This window comes from Oncorhynchus mykiss, chromosome 13, assembly GCF_057628025.1.
Source record: "Oncorhynchus mykiss isolate SJ-2025 chromosome 13, ASM5762802v1, whole genome shotgun sequence".
NCBI classification, from domain to species: Eukaryota; Metazoa; Chordata; class Actinopteri; order Salmoniformes; family Salmonidae; genus Oncorhynchus; species Oncorhynchus mykiss.
This window is the reverse complement of record NC_143034.1, coordinates 65,847,083-65,874,831: the sequence shown is the minus strand read 5'-3', so window position 1 is coordinate 65,874,831 and position 27,749 is coordinate 65,847,083. Positions and strand designations below refer to the sequence as shown.

General features: G+C 45.3%; 1 protein-coding gene across 21 annotated transcripts in view; it reads right to left on the bottom strand.

Annotated features, from left to right (window-relative positions):
- Positions 1-27,749, bottom strand: part of LOC110514101 (trinucleotide repeat-containing gene 6C protein) — an 83,995-nt gene that overhangs the window by 13,670 nt on the left and 42,576 nt on the right. For 14 of the 21 annotated variants that reach the window (XM_090197205.1, XM_090197206.1, XM_090197207.1 and 11 more), the window contains exons 5-6: positions 4,733-7,369; positions 1,747-1,947 (exon numbers count right to left, since the gene is read on the bottom strand). In XM_090197205.1, the coding sequence (XP_090053331.1) occupies positions 1,747-1,947; positions 4,733-7,369 (2,838 nt within the window). Of the gene's footprint in view, positions 1-1,746; positions 1,948-4,732; positions 7,370-9,537; positions 9,870-27,749 lie in introns of those variants that run through there. The other 7 variants (XM_090197217.1, XM_090197220.1, XM_090197221.1 and 4 more) reach the window with 1 other exon arrangement.

Sequence of the window (27,749 nt, the reverse complement as noted above, 5' to 3'; positions counted from 1 at the left end):
GTGGGGTGTTTGTATTGGTTCTGACAGTGGGGTGTTTGTATTGGTTCTGACAGTGGGGTATTTGTATTGGTTCTGACAGTGGGGTATTTGTATTGGTTCTGACAGTGGAGTGTTTGTATTGGTTCTGACAGTGGAGTGTTTGTATTGGTTCTGACAGTGGGGTGTTTGTATTGGTTCTGACAGTGGGGTATTTGTATTGGTTCTGACAGTGGGGTATTTGTATTGGTTCTGACAGTGGGGTATTTGTATTGGTTCTGACAGTGGGGTATTTGTATTGGTTCTGACAGTGGGGTGTTTGTATTGGTTCTGACAGTGGGGTATTTGTATTGGTTCTGACAGTGGGGTATTTGTATTGGTTCTGACAGTGGGGTATTTGTATTGGTTCTGACAGTGGGGTATTTGTATTGGTTCTGACAGTGGGGTATTTGAATTGGTTCTGACAGTGGGGTGTTTGTATTGGTTCTGACAGTGGGGTATTTGTATTGGTTCTGACAGTGGGGTATTTGTATTGGTTCTGACAGTGGGGTATTTGTATTGGTTCTGACAGTGGGGTATTTGAATTGGTTCTGACAGTGGGCTACTTGTATTGGTTCTGACAGTGGGGTATTTGTATTGGTTCTGACAGTGGGGTATTTGTATTGGTTCTGACAGTGGGGTATTTGTATTGGTTCTGACAGTGGGGTATTTGTATTGGTTCTGACAGTGGAGTGTTTGTATTGGTTCTGACAGTGGAGTGTTTGTATTGGTTCTGACAGTGGGGTATTTGTATTGGTTCTGACAGTGGGGTATTTGTATTGGTTCTGACAGTGGGGTATTTGTATTGGTTCTGACAGTGGAGTGTTTGTATTGGTTCTGACAGTGGAGTGTTTGTATTGGTTCTGACAGTGGAGTGTTTGTATTGGTTCTGACAGTGGGGTATTTGTATTGGTTCTGACAGTGGGGTATTTGTATTGGTTCTGACAGTGGGGTATTTGTATTGGTTCTGACAGTGGGGTGTTTGAATTGTCAGTTGATTTAGACTTATTTTAGTATAGCACAGCCATGCACTGGTAAAGTTCATAAAGAAAGACTATTGGAGAATACATTGTGTATTCAGCCTGCCACCAGAGGTCAGTGTAGCTGCATACTAAATAGGGAGTCAATTTGTTATGAGCAATTTTATTTCCATGACTGATCAAAAGGTGTTTTCTCATGGCTTTCCTGTTCCTCTGCAGCAGACATACGGTGAGCAATATGTTCAGAACATGGAAACGCAATAAAATCACAGTATCAATTCATATTACACATAGGACATGTATTGTGATTCTCATGATTCCATCAGCACGCAATGTAGCCTGCAGGTAGCCTAGAGGTCTAGTGTCTGCAGGTAGCCTAGAGGTCTAGTGTCTGCATGTAGCCTAGAGGTCTAGTGTCTGCAGGTAGCCTAGAGGTCTAGTGTCTGCAGGTAGCCTAGAGGTCTAGTGTCTGCAGGTAGCCTAGAGGTCTAGGCTACCTTGCGTAGCCTGCCGGTTGTTGGTTTGAATCCTCGAGCCGACTAGGTGCAAAATCTGTTGACGTGCCCTTGATCAAGACACTTAACCCTAATTGTTACTGTAAGTTGCTCTGGATAAGAGCGTCTGCTAAATGACTCAAATGTTAAACATTTTGTAATGTCATGAGGTCCCAGCCATTGTGAAAACATCAGCAATTTCAATTAATCAGGAAAAATCTGATCTAATCTATAAAAAGTACTAGAGTCCTTCTCACCTGGTTTGCAAGGTGCAGATCCAAGGGGTGGGTTGCCCCGTCTGTAGGGTTCAGGGCTGTTGTCACCCACACCCCAGCCCCCATGGCTCCCGGTGGGTTTCCCCCAGGCGGAGGTCCCGTTGTCCACGCTGACCAGAGGGGGAGCAGGCTCCCCCCAGGAGGGCTCTGGTTTGGGGTGGGCACTGGAAGGCTCCCCCCAGCCTAGGAACAGGATGACTTTGAGGGCACACGTGGATTGGATAACAGTACAGAGAACAACGGACCCAAAACAAACTCTTGCTCTGGAACCTTAGGTCCATTTTGTTCACATGTTATAGGTCCAAAAGGCTCCTTATCAGTTTCTACCCCCAAGCCACAAGACGGCTGAACAATGAATCAAATGGCTGCCCCTCTGTTTATTATCTATGCATAGTCACTTTACCCCTACCTACATATTACCTCCACTACCCCGTACTCCCACACACTGACTCGGTACCGGTACCCGCGGTATATAATCTTGTTATTGTTACTTTTTTATGTACTTTTCTGAAGCAAATATTTACTAAATTAAGTCTTATTTCCTTAAAACGGCACTGTTGGTTAAGGGCTTGTAAGTAAGCATTTCACTGTAACGTCTACACACACCTGTTGTGTTCAGTGCATGGGATTTGTTTTTGATCCTACAGGAGAAACCCCTGCACTGCCATTCATACACCTAACAAAATGCATGTATTGTCAATTTCAACATTGTGTGCATCCTTGTTCTAAATCTAAGTTTAAACAGTCACAGTGTAACAAAAACATAGAAGAAAATCATATTGCTAAAATGTACCATTCCTAACCTTTTCCTGGTTTCTACAATGCCCCTTTATGCAGGACAGGCTGGACCTTGGCCAGTCCAGGACAGAGGAGGCTGTTTAACTCTTGGCCCTGTCTGTGGTAACCAGTTGGCCTGGCTGAAAGTCAGGCAGCCCCATCTCTGCCTGTGCCAGTTTGTCTATTGCTCCAAGAGGTCTACTTCCTGGATCAGATTTCACTCTCTCAGTTATGATTATCTCCTCATCTCCTTTCCGTCATGACCACTGATGTTAAAGAAATCAATAGCTTGTCATTTTAAGTATCAGGGTTATGTGGGAAAGGAGTGAAGGAAACTAAAGACATATTTCAGTGTATACTGTATGGACACAAAACTTGTATTGTATTATTGTGTGTTGCATGGTTGATTGTGGTGCATAAAAGAGCAGCATATGGGGCAGTGACTAGCCAGAACCAGCAGGGGATCTAAACTCTCCCTCTCTCCCCCTCCTCCGCTCCCTCTCTCCCCCCTCCTCCTCCTCCTCTCTCTCTCCCACTCTCCTCCTCCTCCGCTCTCTCTCCCACTCTCCTCCTCCTCCGCTCTCTCTCCCTCTCCTCCTCCTCCGCTCTCCCCCCCTCCTCCTCCTCCGCCCCCCCCCTCCTCCTCCTCCCGCTCGCTCTCTCTCTCCTCCTCTAACTACTGACAGATGGTGGTTACTCCTATAATCACACACTTCCTCCACAGCTCAAACGTTTTGTGGCTCCAATCGCTATTTTCACAAGCCGGGTTAGTAAACAGCATTCTTGGGCTTCCTCCGCCACGTGTGCCCACGTGAGGTTGCCACAGTTACGCACACAGATGGGGGCGCCCGTGTTGTTGTTGTGAAATCAGAGGAGAGCGAGCTTCAGAGAAGTAAAAGGGGGTGGGGTCAGGGCGGGCTGGCATCGCTTTCGCCAATTTGGTTCTTCATTTAGATGGAAATCTAAGAGGCGAGGTTTTACCTTTAAACGGATCAACGTTTTGGAGCCAAGCATGTGTTCGCTGTGCGCCACCTAACAAGATGTTGTGTTGTCATAGGTAGAACAGACAACTATTTCCTTGTTCTTGTGTGTTCACAGTATAATAACAGTTGATTGAACTGCAACAACGGTTTTAAGATGCCGCTTTTTAACAAAACAACAAATCTTTATCAGGCCTGGCACAGTGAATTCATTCTGCCTGTTAGGTTTGTAAAACCCACAACACTGTTCTCCTCCCATGACTACATGTACAAAACGTAAACCCAACACGGTTCTCCTCCCATGACTACATGTACAAAACATAAACCCAACACGGTTCTCCTCCCATGACTACATGTACAAAACGTAAGCCCAACACTGTTCTCCTCCCATGACTACATGTACAAAACGTAAGCCCAACACGGTTCTCCTCCCATGACTACATGTACAAAACGTAAACCCAACACGGTTCTCCTCCCATGACTACATGTACAAAACGTAAGCCCAACACTGTTCTCCTCCCATGACTACATGTACAAAACGTAAGCCCAACACGGTTCTCCTCCCATGACTACATGTACAAAACATAAACCCAACACGGTTCTCCTCCCATGACTACATGTACAAAACGTAAACCCAACACGGTTCTCCTCCCATGACTACATGTACAAAACGTAAGCCCAACACGGTTCTCCTCCCATGACTACATGTACAAAACATAAACCCAACACGGTTCTCCTCCCATGACTACATGTACAAAACGTAAACCCAACACGGTTCTCCTCCCATGACTACATGTACAAAACGTAAACCCAACACGGTTCTCCTCCCATGACTACATGTACAAAACGTAAACCCAACACGGTTCTCCTCCCATGACTACATGTACAAAACGTAAACCCAACACGGTTCTCCTCCCATGACTACATGTACAAAACGTAAACCCAACACGGTTCTCCTCCCATGACTACATGTACAAAACGTAAACCCAACACGGTTCTCCTCCCATGACTACATGTACAAAACGTAAACCCAACACGGTTCTCCTCCCATGACTACATGTGCAAAACGTAAACCCAACATTGCAGGACGCTTCACAACTTCATAAGACTCCTGATCTAAAAGCTAGATGGCATTGTCAAAACACAAGATTATCAAGGACACAATCACAGTAACACTATAAGCAGTCCATTCATAGAGTATGTCTTCTCACCTGGACCCATGAGGGGTGGTCTGCTGTGTGGTGGAGGCGCAGTCTGGTGAGGCATGGCTGTGTCCATTGGCCCACTGTTCTGGCCTGGGCCCTGGGGGTTGTGGCCCCCATGGCTCTGGAGGGGTGGTGGGGGGCCGTGGTAGGTGTGATGTGGTGGGTGGTTGTTGTTGTTTCCAGGGGGGCATGCGGGGGCGTTCCCTGGGGGTCTACCTTGGGGTGGCCCTCCTCCCCCAGGGTTGTTCTTGTCCCAGAGGTTGACCGTCTTGTTGTAGGCGCCCGGGTCGCCCCAAGCCGAGGTGCCGTCGTCAATCTCCATCTTGCGTCGGATGGAGGGTGGGGAAGGTTCCTCCCACCCTGTGGGCTCTCCTCCTGAGGGGTCCTGCTTGCTCCCTCCTCCTCCCCCGTTGCCCTCCCGGCCTGATACACTGGGCTTCACGGGGCCAGGGCCTCCCCAGGATCCCATGCTCCCTTCTCCACCTCCTGCCCCGCCCATGCTCCCTCTAACTCCTCCGCTATTGCCGTTGGAGCTCTCCTGGGGCTTGCCGCCCCATCCTTGGGCAGGGCAACTTGGGCGCTGCTGGGCCATCGCTGGCTCCCCCCAGCCTCCACCAACATTTCCCCCCATCCCCGGACCAGGTTTTCCCCAGCCTCGGTTGCTCTCTTTCCAGCCTCCTGCTCCTTCTCCCTCCCAGGGAGGGTTGGTGGTGGGACTGCTCTTCTTGCCATCTGCAGGCTCTCTCCAGTCCCCCCCTCCTCCATTGCCCCCTCCTCCAGCGCTGTTGCCCCAGCCGCTGTGGGGCGGCTTGGGCCCATCTCCCCAGCCCTGGGGCTTGGGGGCCTTGCCGTGGGAACCATCCCAGCTTGAGGACTTTTCCTCTGGAGCACCCCAGGACTGGTTCCCAGCTTTGGGCATGTTGGGGCCTGACCCGGGGCCTCCTGGTGGGGGGTTCCCCCAGCCCCCAGGACCGTTGGGGGGATTCTTGCTGCTCGGTGGTTCACCCCAGCCAGAGCCGGGTTGGCTGGCTGGAGGCTTGGAACCACCCCAGCCAGGGGCAGCCTGAGGACCAGGCCCGGGACCCTCGCTCTTGGGGTCAGCCCGATGAGGGGGTCCGTGGCTGGGGTTGGAGGGCCCTTGGGCTGGCTCGGTGGGAGTGTTGGGGCCGGAGCCTCCCCAAGAGTCCGTCCCGGCAGCATCTGCCTTTCGTTGGGTGCGTGCCGCCTCCTCCATGTCCCAGGACGTGTGCTGGCGGACGGGGGTCTGGCCCCAGCCTGTGTTGCACAGCACCCTGGGGTCCAGGTCAGGGGCTGGGAGCAGGGGGGCAGGCTCATCCCTGGACGACCGGTCCTGTCGGAGGGAGTGTCCCTCTCCATCCATGCCCTCGCTGCTGCCCTCGCTGGCCGCCGTGGTGCTAGGGGCTCGGGTGCTCCAGGATCTGGCCTGCTGGGGAGGAGAGCTGGGGGCGTCCCAGCCCCCCTGGACCTCGCCAGAATGCTGCTTCCCCCAGGCGTCTCTGCTGCTCTGGCCTCCCCAGCCTCCAGAGGTTCCACCACCACTGCTTCCATGGCTCCCCCAGCCCCCGGCCCCAGAGTCCCAGCCCGAAGGCTCCGCGGAGGAGGCGACTGACTTGGAGTCTCCATTGTTGCCCCAGACGGTGCTGCCATCCTCTCCATTGACCAGCTGGGAAGCTCCAGGAGGAGGCTGGCCCAGGGAGCCCATACCTCCGGAGGGGCCACTCCAGCCGGACACGCTGTGGATAGGGGGCTCCTGTTGCTTGCTAGTATGATTTGGTCCGTCAGTGTTAAGGTTCTGAGGTTCTGAGCTGAAAGACACATTCGTGGATGAGGATGGGTGTGGCTCAGATGATTCTCCCCAGGAGCTGCCTCCCCCAACCGGAAGGTTGCCGTTGGTGCCCCCCACCATGGATCCTCCTCTGATGCCGTTCCCCTGGGCGTGAGAGGTGCCTGGCGGGTTGCAGAGGTTTGGAGGGGGTTGAGAAGAAGGGGGTTGATTGGGGTTGGCTCCCCCTGAGCTGCTTGCCCCCGCTCCTCCGCCCCCGTCGTGCCCCAGAACGGGCCAGGCCGAAGGGTTGGCATTGGGGTTCAGGTTCAAGTTGGAGGTGGTGGAGGAAGAGGAGCCCCAACCCCTGCCTCCTCCTCCTCCCATTGGGCCATCACTCTTCCCCTCCCCACCCCCGACAGAGGAGGACTGAGGAGGGCCATGGGGGGAGGGACCGGGACCAGATCCCCAGCCCCGATTGGCTGCTCCTTGGCTGGAGGCCATGCCGACCGTGCCTGCCCCAGGGTGATTGGCTGAGCTGCCGGGCCCAGAGCTGGCTCCTTTGCTGCTGGGGTAGTTGGCAGGAAAGTGGCCTGTCTGGCCGTTGGCCCCCGTGGCCATGCTCATACTGCTGCTGCTGGCCGGGTCAGTGTCCGAGGGGCATCCTCCTGTAGGGCCCTGGCTCTGGCTGCTGCGGGAAATGGAGGGCCAGGCCTCGGTGTCGCTCTCGTCGATGATCACTGTATCCCAGCCACTGTGATTGGCCGACGCTGAGGCGGAAGTGGCACTCCGATTGGCTGGCTGGTGTCCCCAATGGGGATTCTCATAATGGGCTCCCGGGCCACTCTGTGGGGGCAGCTCTGTTGGATGAGAGAGGATGGAGAGAAAGAGAGGATGGAGGGAGAGAGAGGGAGAAAGGGACAAGGTTAGTTTGTCTTCATACCTAGAAGATAACATGACAACAGTTGGCATCTAAACATATGCCAAGAGTGTGCAGAGCTGTCCTCAAGGCAAAGGGTGGCTACTTTGAGGAATCTCAAATGTAACATATATTTTGATTTGTTTAACACTTTTTTGGTTACTACATGATTCCATATGTGTCATTTCATAGTTTATGTCTTCACTATTATTTTACAAAGTAGAAATTAGTAAAAATAAAGAAAAACCTTTGAATGAGTAAGTGTTGAAAACTTTTGACCGGTAGTGTATATGCCAAAATGTTCCCAAACTGGAGATTTAACCGATGATGGAGGACCCTTCAATTCTGGCTTCTGGAGCCCACCAGTCCCCATCTACACAGTTCCCGGCTGCGCCTCACAAAAGGATAGTTTTAAAATCAGCCAGTTAAGATTAGAATTTCGATTACAACGTGCGCATAGGCTGTACTTGTTTTAATAGCCTACAATGTTTATTCAGCTCAAATTTACTCACGAGGCGATGGCATACAACTCAGTGTAGGTATAGGCTAGTGTTTTTATTGGTTTTCTGTATTCATTTCAGGTTCACAGTACTGACCGAACCGAGGTCCCCGTACAGAACAGTTCGGTGCGAATACGCCACTGCGTATAACTAACTATAAGTTAAGTAAAACTATAAGATGTCATTTGGTTTGCTAACTTGTTAGCTAAGTGGCTCGATGTTAAGATCAAGCTTCTTGGTTACAGCAGAGACATTCAATCCCCTCCTGGATCAAGAACCCGGTTGCCTAAATGATTTTGTGTGTCATTATTTTGATAACTAAATAGCTCCCCCTTGTGTGCACTTCTGGTAATACAGTATACCCCGGTATGGTACAGTATGACAATCTGTCTACTGTCCAACCCTGGTTGAAATGTTGTGGGAGTTCTGTTTATTCTGCATATTTCCAAATACCCCGGTATACAGTATTAACGGTATATCACCCAAGCCTAGTAATCGCAACAGCTTTACCCTAGTTGCAGCCATCTTGGAATAAAGTGGGAGGCCTAGGTGGAGTCCACCGGCAGATCCGAAGACACCCATCCTCAGTCCTAACCCTTGACCCCTTGAGTCCTGCAGTTCAGCCTCAGTCTGGTCCTGACACCAGCTTCACAAACATTTGGCTCGACTGATAACCACTCTGCCCTGGAGTGTATTCGATTAGGTGAAACACTTTACATTTGTTCCGGCATCATTGTGATGTGTACAGCTGATATGACAAACACAAGTACCTAAACTACACAATACAACATTTATATCTGAATGTTTCGTAACGTTGCACCCCTGCTGTACAGAAGATTGCCTCCCAGTCCCCTCAAATCGCTCTACTGCCTCTACTCCTCAAACCCAAACAGTAGGATTTCTTTCTCTTCCAATAAAGAAACCACTGCTGAGAGAGGCTTGGGTAACAACAGTTCTAGAACTATCCCCTGAAGCAGCTTGGTGCATAAGAAGTGAGTCAGTCCAAAAGCCGTGGTAATCACTCTGCCGCCGCGTCAGTTCCCTCTCGTTGTTTTGGGTGTGCCTCCACATGCATGTGTGAGCGGAACGGACTGCACACACACAGCGTCTGCTTTTGTCTGATCTTTAAATGGGGAGAGATGCTGTTTGTCTGCAAGCTTTTGCTGGCTGTCTGTCTCTCACTCTCTGCAGAGCTTAGGCTTCTTCCAATGATTATATACAAATGGAAAAACAGAAAGAGAGGGAGGGAGAAAAGGGCAGTGTCTCAGACACAGCGGTGTGGTTTCTGTGGTGTAGTACAGGACGCCATTTTATCAAATCTGAACCAGAGCCAAAAACGCTCAGAGCTACAGTCTGTATCTGTTTCTCTCTCTCTCTTCCTGCAGCACGGTCGCTTCTCTGAAAAAACACACTAAAACTATCCTCATGAAGATATTCATCAGAATGTCATCTGTCGCTGCTGGATGTTTTCCGTTGCAAAATCGTACTTATCTTAGTACTTGCATGCATTTAAAGGCAATCGCGCACTACAATGCACAACGCAGTGAAAGACGCCCAGCGAATAAAGAGAAAGAGAGGGGGGATCACGGGCGAAAAGCAGGAACACTACCTGAGGAGAGGTACCTTCCGACCATGGTGAGCGAGCGCTACGTTTGGAGCGAAGCGGTGGCGGCGCAGGCGGCCATCCCCGTGTGTCTCTAGTCTCAATATGTCTGCTCGGCTCGCCAGGGCTTTCAGAGGCTCATTTTTGAAATACTGCCAAGAAGCTGCGAGCTCTCGCGGCATGAGAGAGAGAGACACACACCCTCCCCCCTCTGCTCTGCTCCAGCCTGCTTTGGCTTGGCTAGAGCCATCCTGCCCCTCTCTCTTTCTCTCTGGCTTTATTTAGAACTCCGCTCTATTCCTATCCATGGAGAGAGGATATTCTCTCTCAGAGAGAGTAGGGGCAGGCGTAGAGGGTTATGGTTAAAGCCGAGAGCATTTCATTGTGCACTCAATCCGCTCGCTCACGAGAGAGAAAAAACGAAACAAAAGGGAGATTCCTTTTTGCTGCCTCCCTCCCTCCCGCTTTCATGCTTTTGGAGTCGTCACTAAATGTTTAGCCAGGACCACTCCATTTACATTGAGCACAGCCTGGCCACAATGGGAGCCTCTCCAAAAGCAGAAGAGAGGAAGAGTTTTTGCTGCATCGTTGAGTGTACAGGAATGACACTCAAATGTGCACACACATACGCAGGAAAACATACATGTTCACACACACACTCAGACAATAACACGCATCGACACATGCAGGTATGCAGACACATTCTATGCACATATGCATCCAGATACATATGCATGTACACATATCATATGCATGTGTGTGTACACACACACACACACACACACACACACACACACACACTCCTCCCCCTCCTGCTTCACAATGATTTCCTATAGTATGCTGGCAGATGACGCAAAAACTGCTGTTGTGTGACGTCCCAAACAGAGACAGACTAGTCTGCAGCGGGACTACACAGCACATACCAGAGCAGCTCCCTGGAACGCAAAACAGACACAGTTTGGCCCGGAGAAACACTACCACTTCAACGGCTGCATGGAAAACAGCATAAACACATGAAATGAAGCTCACATGGAGGTGGGCAGGAGGCCAAGAAGAGCTAAATGTCTGTCTTTACACAGTGAGGTCTGGAGTGACGGAGTGAGGGAGAGAGAGATAGAGGGAGGGAGGAGAGAGATAGAGGGAGGGAGGGAGGGAGAGAGAGATAGAGGGAGGGAGGGGAGGAAAGGGAAAGCATGGCAAAGACAGGGAGAAGAAGAGAGAAAATTAGGTAGAGAGACAGCAGAGAGGAGGGGTTAGAGAAAAAGAGAGCTAAACAGAGGAGGAGGGGCAGGCCGCTACCGGGCGCTAGCTAGAGGCAGGCCGCTACCGGGCGCTAGCTAGAGGCAGGCCGCTACCGGGCGCTAGCTAGAGGCAGGCCGCTACCGGGCGCTAGCTAGAGGCAGGCCGCTATCGGGCGCTAGCTAGAGGCAGGCCGCTATCGGGCGCTAGCTAGAGGCAGGCTGCTATCGGGCGCTAGCTAGAGGCAGGCCGCTATCGGGCGCTAGCTAGAGGCAGGCCGCTACCGGGCGCTAGCTAGAGGCAGGCCGCTACCGGGCGCTAGCTAGAGGCAGGCCGCTACCGGGCGCTAGCTAGAGGCAGGCCGCTATCGGGCGCTAGCTAGAGGCAGGCCGCTATCGGGCGCTAGCTAGAGGCTTGCAAAAGAGAAGCAGTAACAGCAGCAGCTCCTAAACTAACTGAAGGTGGGTATTGTTTACAAACGAACCTCTACTGCTCCAACACACAATACGTCCAAGTCCCACCAGAAGAACAGTGGTTCCTTATGTGGAAACCCAGGCCCCAGCCTTTTCCACTGTGTGTGTGGTGTGTGTCAACGTGCAGTGAGGTCATCAAAGACTCTCTGATTGGTGCTTTGTGTATAAATAATGCCCTTCATGTAAACTGTCTGGATGGCACTTACCCAAACCTCCAATCCACTACCTCGCTGCCGTTTCCCAGAAACGCGGACGGATGGTGAATTGCAATCTCAGCCTAGACATTGCTGTTGATAAGGTTTTTGTTTAGTAGTTTTTCCTTTCATTATGTTTCAACAAGTTGGGTTTGTAGGGTGAGAGTGTGAAAGTGAGGGAGATGAGGAGAGGAAGAGAGTGTGAAGGTGAGGGAGATAAGGAAGAGAGTGTGAAGGTGAGGGAGATAAGGAGAGGAAGAGAGTGTGAAAGAAAGTGAGAGCAGGAGGAGAGCTGGATAGTCACAGTCAGCACAGAGAATGAGAAAAAGTGGAAGAGAGAGTGAAGAAGAGATGGATGTGTTAGTCAGATCTCAGCTGGGTTGGTCCAGGCATAATGAAGACCCCCGGGGGCAGGAGAGGAGAGGCTTGTAGAGAGAAAGACGGCTGCTCTTTCAATCCTTCCAACCAGACACACACTATTACTTACCATACACACACACTGCTGCACCCCCACCATCAAACCTCCTCTACCATTCCCATGATTAGCCTACAGTCTGATGACTATTGGCCCATAGAGAAACAATATTAGATGAAAACATGTTCAACTGAATTGTGTGCTGTCCTGTCAACACACTCACCCTGAGTAAGGCACAAGCCCAGTACGCTATAAACAAATGTAACCCAGAAAAGCTGCAACTTCGAGTGGCAGACTTTATTCAACATCATCTTGATTATAGAAGAGCAACAAACATTGGGTCTGAGACGAAAACAAAGCAGGCCATGCAAACACGGAGATTACCACAACAAACTGTAATGTGGGTAAATAACTGATAGTAGAAAATGGCAGCATTACATACAGCAGGGACGTCCTTGTATTGCTTTGACTACTATGAAGTAGAGATAGCTGGATGTTTGTCTCAGTTTGTTCAAGGCCACTGAGTCTTGTATTGTTGACCATACCTGTTCTAATAGATTCAGTGGAGTACAATCTATAGATAGAAATCTGAAGAATAGTGCTGAGACAAAGGACTATTGACTAAGCCCCAGGTGGCACAGGCCTTCTAATAATAAAGTAACCACCATGCAAGTAGTGTGTGTGTGTGTGTGTGTGTGTGTGGAGCCCGTCACTGTACCGTCACAAAACGTTTAGACGGGCAGAGGGGAGGGGGCAGTGTGAGGGAAGACAGATAAGGTCTTACACAACAACCTCCACTGTGTCCCTGTTCTCCTGTTGTGTGTGTAGACGTCGTGACGTAAATCTGGCGACACCACTGGCGGCCATTGGGCAAGCTGGGTCCTCAGCTCAACGAGAGGAGACACCAACAGACAGACTCTAGGATGGCAGCCTATCGCTGGGGTCCTACAGCTTCCAGTGTTATGCAGTTGTTTCAGCTTGCTCTTGATAAAATAAGAATCTGGTAGATGACTCCTACACTGTAGAATTGTATTGAGTATCATTGGGATGGAGCTTAGTGCATAGGCGTTAATGCACAACAACCCTACTGCTAAAATATGTAAAGGTAACACTTCTATGAGTGCTGTTATCAGGACACAGCCATACTTTAAAAAGCAATGCAAAACGCCCTCATAAAAGCCAACTACAGATGTAGGATCTCAATTTGATCACCCTGTTGCAGGACAACAGATCAACCGCTACGAAAATGTGCATTAATTATAATCCATATTTCCTGTTGCTGCAAGACTATTTTCCTGCTGTAACAAACATCCTCAAATTAAGATACCTCGATTTTATTACATTCAGCCTTTTCTAAAATTGAATAAATAGTTTTTTCCCTCATCAATCTACAGACAATACCCCATAATGACCAAGCAATTTTTATTTTATTTATTATTATTATTATTATTTTTAACATTTTTGATAATTTATAAAAAAAGTGAAAACTGAAATATCACATTTAAATTCACTACCGTTCAGAAGTTTGGGGTCACTTAGAAATGTACTTGTTTTTGAAAGAAAAGCACATTTGTCCATTAAAATAACATCAAATTGATCAGAAATACAGTGTAGATGTTGTTAATGTTGCAAATGACCATTGTTGCCGGAAACATAGGCGTATAGAGGCCCAATATCAGCAACCATCACTCCTGTGTTCCAATGGCACGTTGTGTTAGCTAATCCAAGTTTATCATTTTAAAATGCTAATTGATCATTAGAAAACCCTTTTGAAATTGTTAGCACAGCTGAAAACTGTTGTTCTGATTAAAGAAGCAATACAACTGGCCTTCTTTAGACTAGTTGAGAATCTGGAGCATCAGAATTTGTGGGTTGGATTACAGGCTCAAAATGGCTAGAAACAAAGACCTTTCTTCTGAAGGGTCAGATCAGTCTAAGGACATTTCTAAGTGACCCCAAACCTTTGAACGGTAGTGTTCGTACTCAGACCCTTTACTCAGGACTTTGTTGAAGCACCTTTGGCAGTGGTTACGGCCTCGAGTTTTCTTGGGTATGATGCTACAAGCTTGGCACACATGTATTTGGTAAGTTTCTCCCATTCTTCTCTGCAGATCCTCTCAAGCTCTGTCAGGTTGGATGGGGAGTTTTGCTGCACAGCTATTTTTAGGTCTCCCCAAAGTAGAGGTTGACCAATTAATCAAAATGCCCGATTAATAAAGGCCGATTTCAAGTTTTCATAACAATTGGAAATCTGTATTTATGGACAATTTTTTTTACACCTTTATTTAATCTTTATTTAACTAGGCAAGTCAGTTAAGAACACATTCTAATTTTCAATGACGGCCTAGGAATGGTGGGTTAACTGCCTTGTTCAGGGGCAGAACGACAGATTTTTACCTTGTCAGCTCGGGGATTCAATCTTGCAACCTTACAGTTACCTAGTCCAATGCTCTAACCACCTGCCTCATTGCACTCCACAAGGAGCCTGCCTGTTACGCGAATGCAGTAAGCCAAGGTAAGTTGCTAGCTAGCATTATTAAACTTATCTTATAAAAAAAATCAATCAATCATAATCACTAGTCAACTACACATGGTTGATATTACTAGTTTATCTAGCGTGTCCTGCGTTGCATATAATCGATGCGGTGCGTATTTGCGAAAAAGGACTGTCCTTGCTCCAATGTGTACCTAACCATAAACATCAATGCCTTTCTTAAAATCAATACACAGAAGTATATATTTTTAAACCTACATATTTATCTAAAAGAAATCCAGGTTAGCAGGCAATATTAACCAGGTGAAATTGTGTCACTTCTCTTGCATTCATTGCACGCAGATATGCAAGTTTGGGCCACCTAATTTGCCAGAATTTTACGTAATTATGACATAACATTGAAGGTTGTGCAATGTAACAGCAATATTTAGACTTATGGATGCCACCCGTTAGATAAAATACGGAATGGTTCCGTATTTCACTGAAAGAATAAAAGTCTTGTTTTCGAGATGATAGTTTCCGGATTTGGCCATATTAATGACCTAAGGCTCGTATTTCTGTGTGTTATTATGTTATAATTAAGTCTATGATTTGATAGAGCAGTCTGACTGAGCGATGGTAGGCACCAGCACGCTCGTAAGCATTCATTCAAACAGCACTTTTGTGGGTTTTGCCAGCAGCTCTTCGCAATGCTTCAATCATTGCGCTGTTTATGACTTCAAGCCTATCAACTCCCGAGATTAGGTTGGCGTAACCAATGTGAAATGGCTAGCTAGTTAGCGGGGTGCGCGCTAATAGCGTTTCAAACGTCACTCGCTCTGAGACTTGGAGTAGTTATTCCCCTTGCTCTGCATGGGTAACGATGCTTGGAGGATGGCTGTTGTCAATGTGTTCCTGGTTCGAGCCCAGGTACGGGCGAGGATGACAGACGGAAGCTATACTGTTACACTGGCAATACTAAAGTGCCTATAAGAACATCCAATAATCAAAGGTATATGAAATACAAACGGTATAGAGAGAAATAGTCCTATAATAACTACAACCTAAAACCTCTTACCTGGGAATATTGAAGACTCATGTTAAAAGGAACCACCAGCTTTCATATGTTCTCATGTTCTGAGCATGAAACTTAAACGTTAGCTATCTTACATGGAACATTTTGCACTTTTACTTTCTTCTCCAACACTTTTTGTTATTGCATTATTTAAACCAAATTGAACATGTCTCATTATTTATATGAGGCTAAATTGATTTTATTGATCTATTATATTAAGTTAAAATAAGTGTTCATTCAGTATTGTTGTAATTGTCATTATGACAAATAAATAAATAAATAGTCCGATTAATCGGTATTGGCTTTTTTTGGTCCCCCAATAATCGGTATCGGCATTGAAAAATCATAAATCGGTCGACCTCTACTCCAGAGATGTTCGATCGGGTTCAAGTCCGGGCTGTGGCTGGGCCACTCAAGGACATTCAGAGACTTGTCCTGAAGCCACTCCTGTATTGTCTTGGTTGTGTGCTTAGGGTTGTTGTCCTGTTGGAAGGTGAACCAGTCTGAGGTCCTGAGCGCTCTGGAGCAGGTTTTCGTCAAGGATCTTTGTACTTTTCTCCGTTCATCTTTCCCTCGATCCTGACTAGTCTCTAAGTCCCTGCCGCTGAAAAACACCCCCAAAGCATGATTCTGCCACCACCATGCTTCACCGTAGAGATGGTGCCAGGTTTCCTCCCGACGTGACGCTTTGCATCAGCTTGGTTTCATCAGACCAGAGAGTCTAGTTTCTCACGGTCAGAGTCCTTTAGGCGCCTTCTGGCAAACTCCAAGCGTGCTGTCATGTGCCTTTTACTGAGTGGCTTCCGTCTGGCCCCTCTATCATAAAGGTCTAATTGGTGGAGTGCTGCAGAGATGGTTGTCCTTCTGGGTGGTTCTCCCATTTCCACAGAGGATCTCTGGAGCTCTGTCAGAGTGACCATCTGGTTCTTGGTCACTTCCCTGACAAAGGCCCTTCTCCCCCGATTGCTCAGATTGGCCGGGCGGCCAGCTCTAGGAAGTGTCTTGGTGGTTCCAAACTTCTTCAATTCAATAATGAGGAGGCCACTGTGTTCTTGGGGAACTTCAAATGCTAAAGAAATGTTTTGGTACCCTTCCCCAGATCTGTGCCTCGACACAATTGTGTCTCGGAGCTCTACAGACAATTCCTTCAACCTTGTTCTCTCTGATATGCACTGTACTTATAAGGTATCTATTTATTTTTAATACATTTTCAGAAATTTCTTTGAAACCTGTTTTAGTTTTGTCATTATGGGGTATTGATGATTTTTTTTTATTTAATCAATTTTAGAATAAGGTTGGAACGTAACAAAATGTGGGAAAAATCAAGAGTAGGAATACTTTCCGAATCCAAACATAACACCGTTGATTGTGTGTAGGGCTGTGACGGTGTTGGAAGTTGAGGTTAGGGTCATTTGCCAAGTCAACCAGGATTAGAGCATAGACTTCACTATTACCATTACACTATCATCAATCGCATTTCAATTATTATTATTATTCAAGTTATTATTACCTCTAAATTAAGTCTAGTATTCCAATTAAGAAATGTCAGATTTTCAATACCAAAATGTGACAATTTAACACACAGGCTATCAGAATCAAAAGAAATGTGCAAATTTCAGTGTTTTGATACACTACGTTACTGGTTTGTGTGTCCATTTTGTTTCAATGTTACTGTTGTCTTAGACCTAAAAAGCCCTATGTAAAAAGGGGAGGTCACAATTCTATTTGTACATGGATATGCTTCTTAATTAATAAACATATTTGGAACAACCCAATACACTTCACTATAATCATGGCATTTCATTATTATTATTTAGGTTACTTATAAATATTAAGAGAAGACCCCCACAATGAGAGAAATAATGTAGGCTAAGCGACTGAAAATAGGCCTTTTACAAGAATAAATCATGACAGGAGCATATGATTCTTATTAGATGGATTCCAGACAGGAAACTTCAGCAAACTTTCTGAGTGGACATATAGGCCAGTAGAGAGAGAGAATCAGCGAACTCACACACACCACTGTAAAAGGACCCGTCAATCAAAGCCACCAGTATGTCAGTCAAGAGCAAATATTTCTCCCTTCCTTAAAACATGTTAAAAAACCTAGGCCTACCATAGGCTTTCTGAAAGTAGGTTATAAGATAATGAATTGGCAAGGAAAGTATGAAGAGGAGAAACAGATGTGATTGTCATACTATCATTAAAATAGCAGCAAATAAAAAGGCTAAATGTCCATAGCCTATTTATCAGCGTTGATTAGTCTATAAAATTAAGAAACGATTCTGTATCAAATTATACCATGCCAGGTTGGAGAGGACGGGCACATTATAGGCCTCAGAGCCAGAACAACCTTGTCGACTGCTGTTGAATAATGAATAAATAGTCAGACACATCCAACCTTTTTAAAAAGATAAGAGTTATTCATCTACTAGCAGGGAATGATAAGGTGCAGTGTAGGCTAGAACACCAGCACTTCTACACCCCGGTGCATCGAGAGGTTGAGCTGCTGAAGCATCAAACAACCGTTGGAAAGAGGAGACGTAGACACTTTAATAGACTAAGTCAGCAAAACAATTGCTTATAGTCATTAGTAAATACTCCCGCTATTAAGCCAAGTTGATCTACCTTATAGTTCATCTTAAATATTTCCCCCCAAAATGATTGTATGCCTAATTCCATGGTTGACCGTTATTGATTTTATTTGACATATTTCATCCATAACTGTCAGGGTTATTCAATTACCGTCACAGACGTATTTATGTGCATTTTACACTGACTGTTCTTTCTGATGCATTTGGAGCGGCAGGGTAGCCTAGTGGTTAGAGCGTTGGACTAGTAACCGGAAGGTTGCAAGTTCCCGAAATCCCCAAGCTGTCGTTCTGCCCCTGAACAGGCAGTTAACCCACTGACTTGCCTGGTTTAATAAAGGTAAAATAAAATAAAAATAAATGTGTAATAATTTGGGGTAGGTGCAACATAAGACAAAAAAATGACAAGGTTTGAGTGAGAGGACTAACTGGTGTCTCCAAGAGCCCACACCTCTCTAAAGCCTGCACAGTAAGTCATTTCAATGCACTTTTCTGACTGAAAGAAGAGTCTTCAACAAAAAGGTGCATTTTGTTTTTAGCTCTCCTAGCTGTGCTGTTGAGGAACAAGCACACTTGGTGTTTTGTTTGGAATACAGGCCTGCATCCCTGCCATCACACAATTACAGTTGTTGTTTACGTGATCCAAGGCAGTTCATAATGTTGGTGAACATAAGTGCATTCAGATGCGTGGTCTGTGGCAAATGTTGTCCACAATACAACAAACACAGGCTCATTGTGTTCAGGATAACCCAGGGTAAAACACCAGGTAATCTTGTAACTGTACATCAAATACAGCCATCATAAATGTTGACACTGACATGGACATGGAAATGTGTTGACACTGTATATTCCATTCGTTTTATGATATGGAAGTGTGAAGTGCACATTTGGACTCCCGGGTGTTTGGCTTGCTTGTATGACATCAGTGGTATTTATTATAATCCTTAATGTCTCATCTTTCAAAAGTACTGTACATCGAGTCCTCTTAATTTACTCAGACAACAAAACAATGCTGGAGGGATGGGGGAAACTTAACCCACTGTTCCTGGGCCGTCATTGAAAATAAGAATTTGTTCTTAACGGACTTGCCTAGTTCAATAAAGGTAAAATAAAAATACGCTATTGTCCGGTTGAAATATTATCGATTATTTAGACAATTGACAACATGAGGATAAATTCTAAACATCGTTTGACATGTTGAGGAACTTTACCGGTACTATTAGGATGTATTCGTCTGCATGTTTTGACCTCCTCGGAGCCAGTGGATTACTGAACAAAACGCACCAACAAAACAGAGTTTTTGGGATATAAAGAGGGACTTTACCGGTACTATTAGGATGTATTCGTCTGCATGTTTTGACCTCCTCGGAGCCAGTGGATTACTGAACAAAACGCACCAACAAAACAGAGTTTTTGGGATATAAAGAGGGACTTTACCGAACAAAACGCACCAACAAAACAGAGTTTTTGGGATATAGAGGGGCTTTATCGAACAAAACGCACCAACAAAACAGAGTTTTTGGGATATAAAGGGGGACTTTATCGAACAAAACGCACCAACAAAACAGAGTTTTTGGGATATAGAGGGGCTTTATCGAACAAAACGCACCAACAAAACAGAGTTTTTGGGATATAGAGGGGCTTTATCGAACAAAACGCACCAACAAAACAGAGTTTTTGGGATATAGAGGGACTTTATCGAACAAAACGCACCAACAAAACAGAGTTTTTGGGATATAAAGAGGGACTTTATCGAACAAAACGCACCAACAAAACAGAGTTTTTGGGATATAAAGAGGGACTTTATCGAACAAAACGCACCAACAAAACAGAGTTTTTGGGATATAAAGAGGGACTTTACCGAACAAAACGCACCAACAAAACAGAGTTTTTGGGATATAAAGAGGGGCTTTATCGAACAAAACGCACCAACAAAACAGAGTTTTTGGGATATAAAGAGGGGCTTTATCGAACAAAACGCACCAACAAAACAGAGTTTTTGGGATATAGAGGGGCTTTATCGAACAAAACGCACCAACAAAACAGAGTTTTTGGGATATAGAGGGACTTTATCGAACAAAACGCACCAACAAAACAGAGTTTTTGGGATATAAAGAGGGACTTTACCGAACAAAACGCACCAACAAAACAGAGTTTTTGGGATATAAAGAGGGGCTTTATCGAACAAAACGCACCAACAAAACAGAGTTTTTGGGATATAAAGAGGGGCTTTATCGAACAAAACGCACCAACAAAACAGAGTTTTTGGGATATAGAGGGGCTTTATCGAACAAAACGCACCAACAAAACAGAGTTTTTGGGATATAGAGGGACTTTATCGAACAAAACGCACCAACAAAACAGAGTTTTTGGGATATAAAGAGGGACTTTATCGAACAAAACGCACCAACAAAACAGAGTTTTTGGGATATAAAGAGGGACTTTATCGAACAAAACGCACCAACAAAACAGAGTTTTTGGGATATAGAGGGACTTTATCGAACAAAACGCACCAACAAAACAGAGTTTTTGGGATATAGAGGGACTTTATTGAACAAAACGCACCAACAAAACAGAGTTTTTGGGATATAGAGGGACTTTATCGAACAAAACGCACCAACAAAACAGAGTTTTTGGGATATAAAGAGGGACTTTATCGAACAAAACGCACCAACAAAACAGAGTTTTTGGGATATAGAGGGACTTTATCGAACAAAACGCACCAACAAAACAGAGTTTTTGGGATATAAAGAGGGACTTTATCGAACAAAACGCACCAACAAAACAGAGTTTTTGGGATATAAAGAGGGACTTTATCGAACAAAACGCACCAACAAAACAGAGTTTTTGGGATATAGAGGGACTTTATCGAACAAAACGCACCAACAAAACAGAGTTTTTGGGATATAAAGAGGGACTTTATCGAACAAAACGCACCAACAAAACAGAGTTTTTGGGATATAGAGGGACTTTATCGAACAAAACGCACCAACAAAACAGAGTTTTTGGGATATAGAGGGACTTTATCGAACAAAACGCACCAACAAAACAGAGTTTTTGGGATATAAAGAGGGACTTTATCGAACAAAACGCACCAACAAAACAGAGTTTTTGGGATATAGAGGAACTTTATCGAACAAAACGCACCAACAAAACAGAGTTTTTGGGATATAAAGAGGGACTTTATCGAACAAAACGCACAAACAAAACTGAGTTTTTGGGATATAGAGGAACTTTATCGAACAAAACGCACCAACAAAACAGAGTTTTTGGGATATAGAGGGACTTTATCGAACAAAACGCACCAACAAAACAGAGTTTTTGGGATATAGAGGGACTTTATCGAACAAAACGCACCAACAAAACAGAGTTTTTGGGATATAGAGGGACTTTATCGAACAAAACGCACCAACAAAACAGAGTTTTTGGGATATAGAGGGACTTTATCGAACAAAACGCACCAACAAAACAGAGTTTTTGGGATATAGAGGGACTTTATCGAACAAAACGCACCAACAAAACAGAGTTTTTGGGATATAAAGAGGGACTTTATCGAACAAAACGCACCAACAAAACAAGAGTTTTTGGGATATAGAGGGACTTTATCGAACAAAACGCACCAACAAAACAGAGTTTTTGGGATATAGAGGGACTTTATCGAACAAAACGCACCAACAAAACAGAGTTTTTGGGATATAAAGAGGGACTTTATCGAACAAAACGCACCAACAAAACAGAGTTTTTGGGATATAAAGAGGGACTTTATCGAACAAAACAAATATTCATTGTGTAGCTGGGACTCTTGTGACTGCAACCATATGAAGACCTTCAAAGGCAAGTGATTCGTTTTTTCGCTATTTCTGACTTTTGTAATTCCTTTACTTGGTTGTAAAATATTAGTATGGAGGTGCCATCCTCAGATAATAGCATTGTTTGCTTTCGCCTAAAAGCCTTTTTGAAATCTGACATGTTGGCTGGATTCACAACACGTGTAGCTTTAATTTGGTATCTTGCATGTGTGATTTAATGAACGTTTGATTTTTATAGTAATTTATTTGAATTTGGCACTCTACATTTTCCCTGGCGTTTGGCCAGGTGGGACCCTAGCATCCCACATATCCCAGAGAGGTTAACAAGAAGTTCATCTTTAAGCCGATGTGTAACACTTGTATTTTTTATGAATGTTTATTATGACTATATCTGTATGTTGAATTTGGCGCTCTGCAATTTCAGCGGATTTTGTGGATGTGGGTCGCTAGTGGAACGCCTGCGCCAGAAAGATTAAAGAGAGAGCGGGTGGGAGGGAGCATGCGTAGGAGCTGTACGACTCTGTATGCTACGTGTCTGTACTGTAGTGTAGCGTGTCAGAGGAGTTGGTCCAGCACCATCTTGCGGCCCTACAGTGTCTCCCTGGCCTATCCCAGCAGCCCAGAGAAAGAGAGACAGAGAGCGCGCGAGTGAGCAGAGAAGTCTGCCAAAGGAGTGAAGTGAATCATGAGCTTTTACCGTAAGGCATGAGTCACCCAGCCCACAGGCCTGGGCCTCTCGCTCTCTCATTTCACTTAGATTTCCTTGCTCTCCACCCCCCCACTTCGCTCTCTTCAACTCTCTATAACTTCTTTATTTAACCAGATAAGTCAATTGAGAAACAATTGTCATTTACAATAACGACCTGGCCAAGAGGCATAACATTGCAAGAGTTTACAGGACAACACACAATACCACTAAAAATAAATAAAAACAACTCTCAGTCCACCTCTCTGACCTGCACTCTCTCCCCTCTCACCAATTATTTCTCCTTCTCTCCCTCTTTCCTTCTCTACCCTGCTCCCAGTCTTTATCTGTGCCAGATCAGTCCCACTCAGGCCCTGCCAGGTCTTCATCGCTCCACCATTAAAGGAAATAGCTCTGGTCAACACAACTCAAAGCTCTTCATACAGTACTAACACACAACAGAACTCTTTCAGAGACTCCCTCTAACCAGCAAACAAGAAAAACAAGTGCCAAAAATGTTACATTTTCAGAAAAAGGAAATGGAAGGACAAACATGAAATCTTAACAGGAAATGTATCTAGACTACAAACTATCAAATATCTGACCTGCTGAATCACTGAACGTTTGAAACGCTACACACACTCCAGTTTTTTCTGGATCAAAATGGGGCTTAGGTGGTGGGCGTGGCCAAACAAAACATTTAGAGGCCCTCCTGTTGGCCGCAGTGACAAAATGGAACCGTTTTAATGCCAATCTTCTGCAATTCTACACATTTAGCCATGACGTTTAGAGACAAAAAATCTATTTTAAAGCACATTTCCTGCAATTCTACACATTTTGCCATGGTTTACGCTAATCGGAGTGACTCAACATTATAACAAAGTCAATGGGGAACTCATGCCATAACAAGGCATCATTTTTACATTTTAGATTCTCCCTGACTGTCTAGCTTTTATTTTGTTCCATAGGTCCATTATCTTTTGGGTATACCTCACATTTTGTTTAAGTTTACACTGAAAAGGTTTTTCCATTCCAAAAATTATTTGCAAATATATATATTTTTTTTTACTGTTTGGACACAGGCGGTACGAAGAGAAAAAAACTTGGGCGGTAGTGTTGTCACGATACCAGAATTTTGACTTCAATACAGATACCAGGTTTAGTATCAAAATACTTGATTCAGTCACGTCAAAAAAAGAAGACATGTCAGCCAAAGTCCCAGAATGACACTGGATCCAGACAGATAAACTCAGCTACTGCTCTGTTGGGCATCTTTAGAGTTTAACATTTTTCAGAGACAGCCATGTATGCATAATCCAGCGTTTCCCAAACTCGGTCCTCGGTACCCCAAGGGGTGCAAGTTTTTATTTTTGTATCTCTATTGATAATCTGGGTAAATCATGTGGCCTAGGCCTATTCACAATATAGGTGAATGCATATTCAATAGTGTTTGCATGCATGTTGGCTGATTTTCATGGGGCTACAGAAGACAAATGATCAGTTACCCTTCTATTTGGGCCTTATTTTCTTGTACTGATCAACAAAATTTGCATAGAAGTTAGTTATTTTATAAAAGTGTGCGCTTTTAACCAGTAATGACATCATTCATGAGGCAAGAGGGGGGAGGCCAGTCAAAGCCATATTCACATGCACACACAGTCAGTTCGCAGAGGCAACAGAATATTTTGGAGAGACCGAATAAGTGAATTAATAAAGTTTGGTTGGCAATCATCTTTGTAATCAGCATATTTTGCTTTATAGTTTGCATATTATCACAAACAAAGAACTAGGGTAGTGAATAGATGTTCCAGTAGTTGCTCCACTAAAGGTTTTGTGATGATGCTGCAGGACTTAGAGGTTATTTGTGGTTTAGTACGGTACCCTGCATCACTACTGCATTTCTCCAGACCAGCACAAGGCAAAGTTACAAAGTTATATTCTCACAGATATATCATTAACCCTGTTATTAGCAGGACAATATAAACTCAGCAAAAAAATAAATGTCCCGTTTTCAGGACCCTGTCTTTCAAAGATAATTTGTAAAATCCAAATAACTTCACAGATCTTCATTGTAAAGGGTTTAAACACTGTTTTCCGTGCTTGTTCAATGAACCATAAACAATTAATGAACACGCACCTGTGGTAGTTAAGACACTAACAGCTTACAGACGGTAGGCAACTAAAGGTCATAGTTATGAAAACTTAGTAGAAAGGCCTCTTTAGTGTGCCGACTCTGAAAAACACCAAAAGAAAGATGCCCAGGGTCCCTGCTCATCTGAGTGAACGTGCCTTAGGCATGCTGCAAGGAGGCATGAGGACTGCAGATGTGGTCAGGGTAATAAATTGCAATGTCCGTACTGTGAGACGCCTAAGACGGCACTACAGGGAGACAGGACGGACTGCGGATCATCCTCGCAGTGGCAGACCACGTGTAACAACACCTGCACAGGATCGGTACATCCGAACATCACACCTGTGGGACAGGTACAGGATGACGACAACAACAAGTTACACCAGGAACTCACAATCCCTCCATCAGTGCTCAGACTGTCCGCAATAGGCTGAGAGGCTGGACTGAGGGCTTGTAGGCCTGTTGTAAGGTAGGTCCTCACCAGACATCATCAGTCAACAATGTCGCCTATGGGCACAAACCCACCGTCGCTGGACCAGACAGGACTGGCAAAAAGTGCTCTTCACTGACGAGTCACGGTTTTGTCTCACCAGAGATGATGGTCGGATTTGCGTTTATCGTCGAAGGAATGAGCATTACACTGAGGCCTGTACTCTGGAGCGGGATCGATTTGGAGGTGGAGGGTCCGTCATGGTCTGGGGCGGTGAGTCACAGCATCCTTAGACTGAGCTTGTTGTCATTGCAGGCAATCTCAACGCTGTGCGTTACAGGGAAGACATCCTCCTCCCTCATGTGGTACCCTTCCTGCAGGGTCATCAGCCGTACTCTTAGTTCTGTGCGTGATTTCCTGCAAGACAGGAATGTCAGTGTTCTGCCATGGCCAGCGAAGAGCCCGGATCTCAATCCCATTGAGCACGTCTGGGACCTGTTGGATCTGAGGGTGAGGGCTAGGGCCATTCCCCCCAGAAATGTCAGGGAACTTGCAGGTGCCTTGGTGGAAGAGTGGAGTAACATCTCACAGCAAGAACTGGCAAATGTGGTGCAGTCCATGAGGAGGAGATGCACTGCAGTTTTTAATGCAGCTGATGGCCACACCAGATACTGACTGTTACTTTTGATTTTGACCCCCCCTTTGTTTAGGGACACATTCTATTTCTGTTAGTCACATGTCTGTGGAACTTGTTCAGTTTATGTCTCAGTTGTTGAATCTTATGTTCATACAAATATTTACATATGTTAAGTTTGCTGAAAATAAAATGCAGTTGACAGTGAGAGGACGTTTCTTTTTTTGCTGAGTTTATATTGGTCATGGCTACCGAGTGGCGCACAATGGGATTGCCTTGCAGTTCTCCAGCTGTATCCACTGAAATAGCGGTGGGCGCGCAAGGTTCATGGCACGAGGGCAGGGGGCACAGGATGGGTTGTAGAGCCACGCACAGAAGACGGACCTAGCCCATGGGGAAGGGAGGAGGAGGAAGGGAAGGGAGGGTGGACCCCCACCCCGCCCCACTGGGTAGCACAGAGCAACACTTTAAGCGGCTTTGCACTAATAATGGCGCTGACTAGGGAAACAATCCCACTCTTCTTAGTGCCAGTCTGCACGTTCAAACTAAAACAATGTAACTAATAATGTCACGAAAAATTCGGAGGGCCTTTATTCAGATAACAAATCGCTCACTTTCGTTTGGGCCTACTGAGTGGCGCAGCTGTCTAAGACACTGCATCGCAGTGCAAAATGCGTTGCTACAGATGCAGGTTTGATACCCGTGCCGGCCGCCACCGGGAGATCCATGAGGCGGCTTTAGGTTTCAATTAATTAATTAATTAATTTAGAATCCCCCAATATGTAATTATTGGCGGAGAGTCACATCATATTTTTCAATATACTGTAGGCATACTATAGGAGACATGAGTCTCACTAGTGTTGAGTAATGTGCTGTTAAAAGTGGTGTAGGTCTTGTTTATTTAAAGAGCATAATGAAGTTAAAAGCAATAGGATTTGAAGCAATAGCCTCCAACTATTTTAGCACCATTTTGCGCTGCTCTGAGACGAGCATAGGGACCGGTCTTGATACATTTTGTTTCGGTACTGGTTAGAAGACTACAATTGTAGAATTAGGGTGTGCAAATGTTGTGCTTTTAGTGTAACCTTTATTTAACTAGGCAAGTCAGTTAAATAACAAATTCTTATTTACAAGGACAGCCTGCTCCTTCCTCCCAGTCAGGGAATTGAACCCCGGACTCCCGTGTGCCAGCACGACACTGGGATTCTTTAGTTGAATAGCCTAGTACTGTAGCTTACTGTAGACTGTCACGTTGTACAGCGCCATATTTTCCGTTCCGTCCTTATTTATTTTTAAAAGTATATTGAAGATAGAAGCAATAGGATTTGAAGCTATAGCTATTTCAGCATCCTTTCGCGTTGCTATGAAACAACACGGGGACTGGTCTTGACAAATTAATGAGATTTTTTATTTTCACTGAATCTCCGTTTGGGTATTGGTTACACTACAATTAGGGTGAGGAAATGTTATGCCCCTTAGATATTAATTTAGAATCTTCCAATCCTCTTATGCTCTTAGTACTGTAGCCTACTCCTGACTGTCACGCTGTACAGCGCCATATTTTCCATTCCATCCTAACGGAAACCCTGAGGGTTTCATTTTTCTTGGAATAGAAACACCATAATATTAATCAAATTAATTACGGTAAATTTCTTAAAAACAATCCCATACACTATGCTCTTACAGAATAGGTTTTAAATTCTCTAGTAATGCCAATATTGAAGACTATCAAATGCTTCTCAAAGATGCCCTCTGGTGGTCAAACTAACACTAACTTGCATTAACGGTAAAACTGGCTGACAATTAAATAACGTAGCACAGAATTCTGCATCAGCCTGCAAGGTATGCTGCAGTATGACGCAACCTTTAAAGGAGGAACCACTGTAGCTTCAGCTGTAAGCTAGCAAGAAACGTTAGCCTACAAAGCGACTGGTATCTTCTTGCATTGTAAAGTGCTGCATCATTCAAGTGTGTTAACTTCTGTGCAGCATGAGTGTGGAGCTAACATGATGTAGCCCAGACTCCCAGTGCAGCATGAGTGTGGAGCTAACATGATACAGCCCAGACTC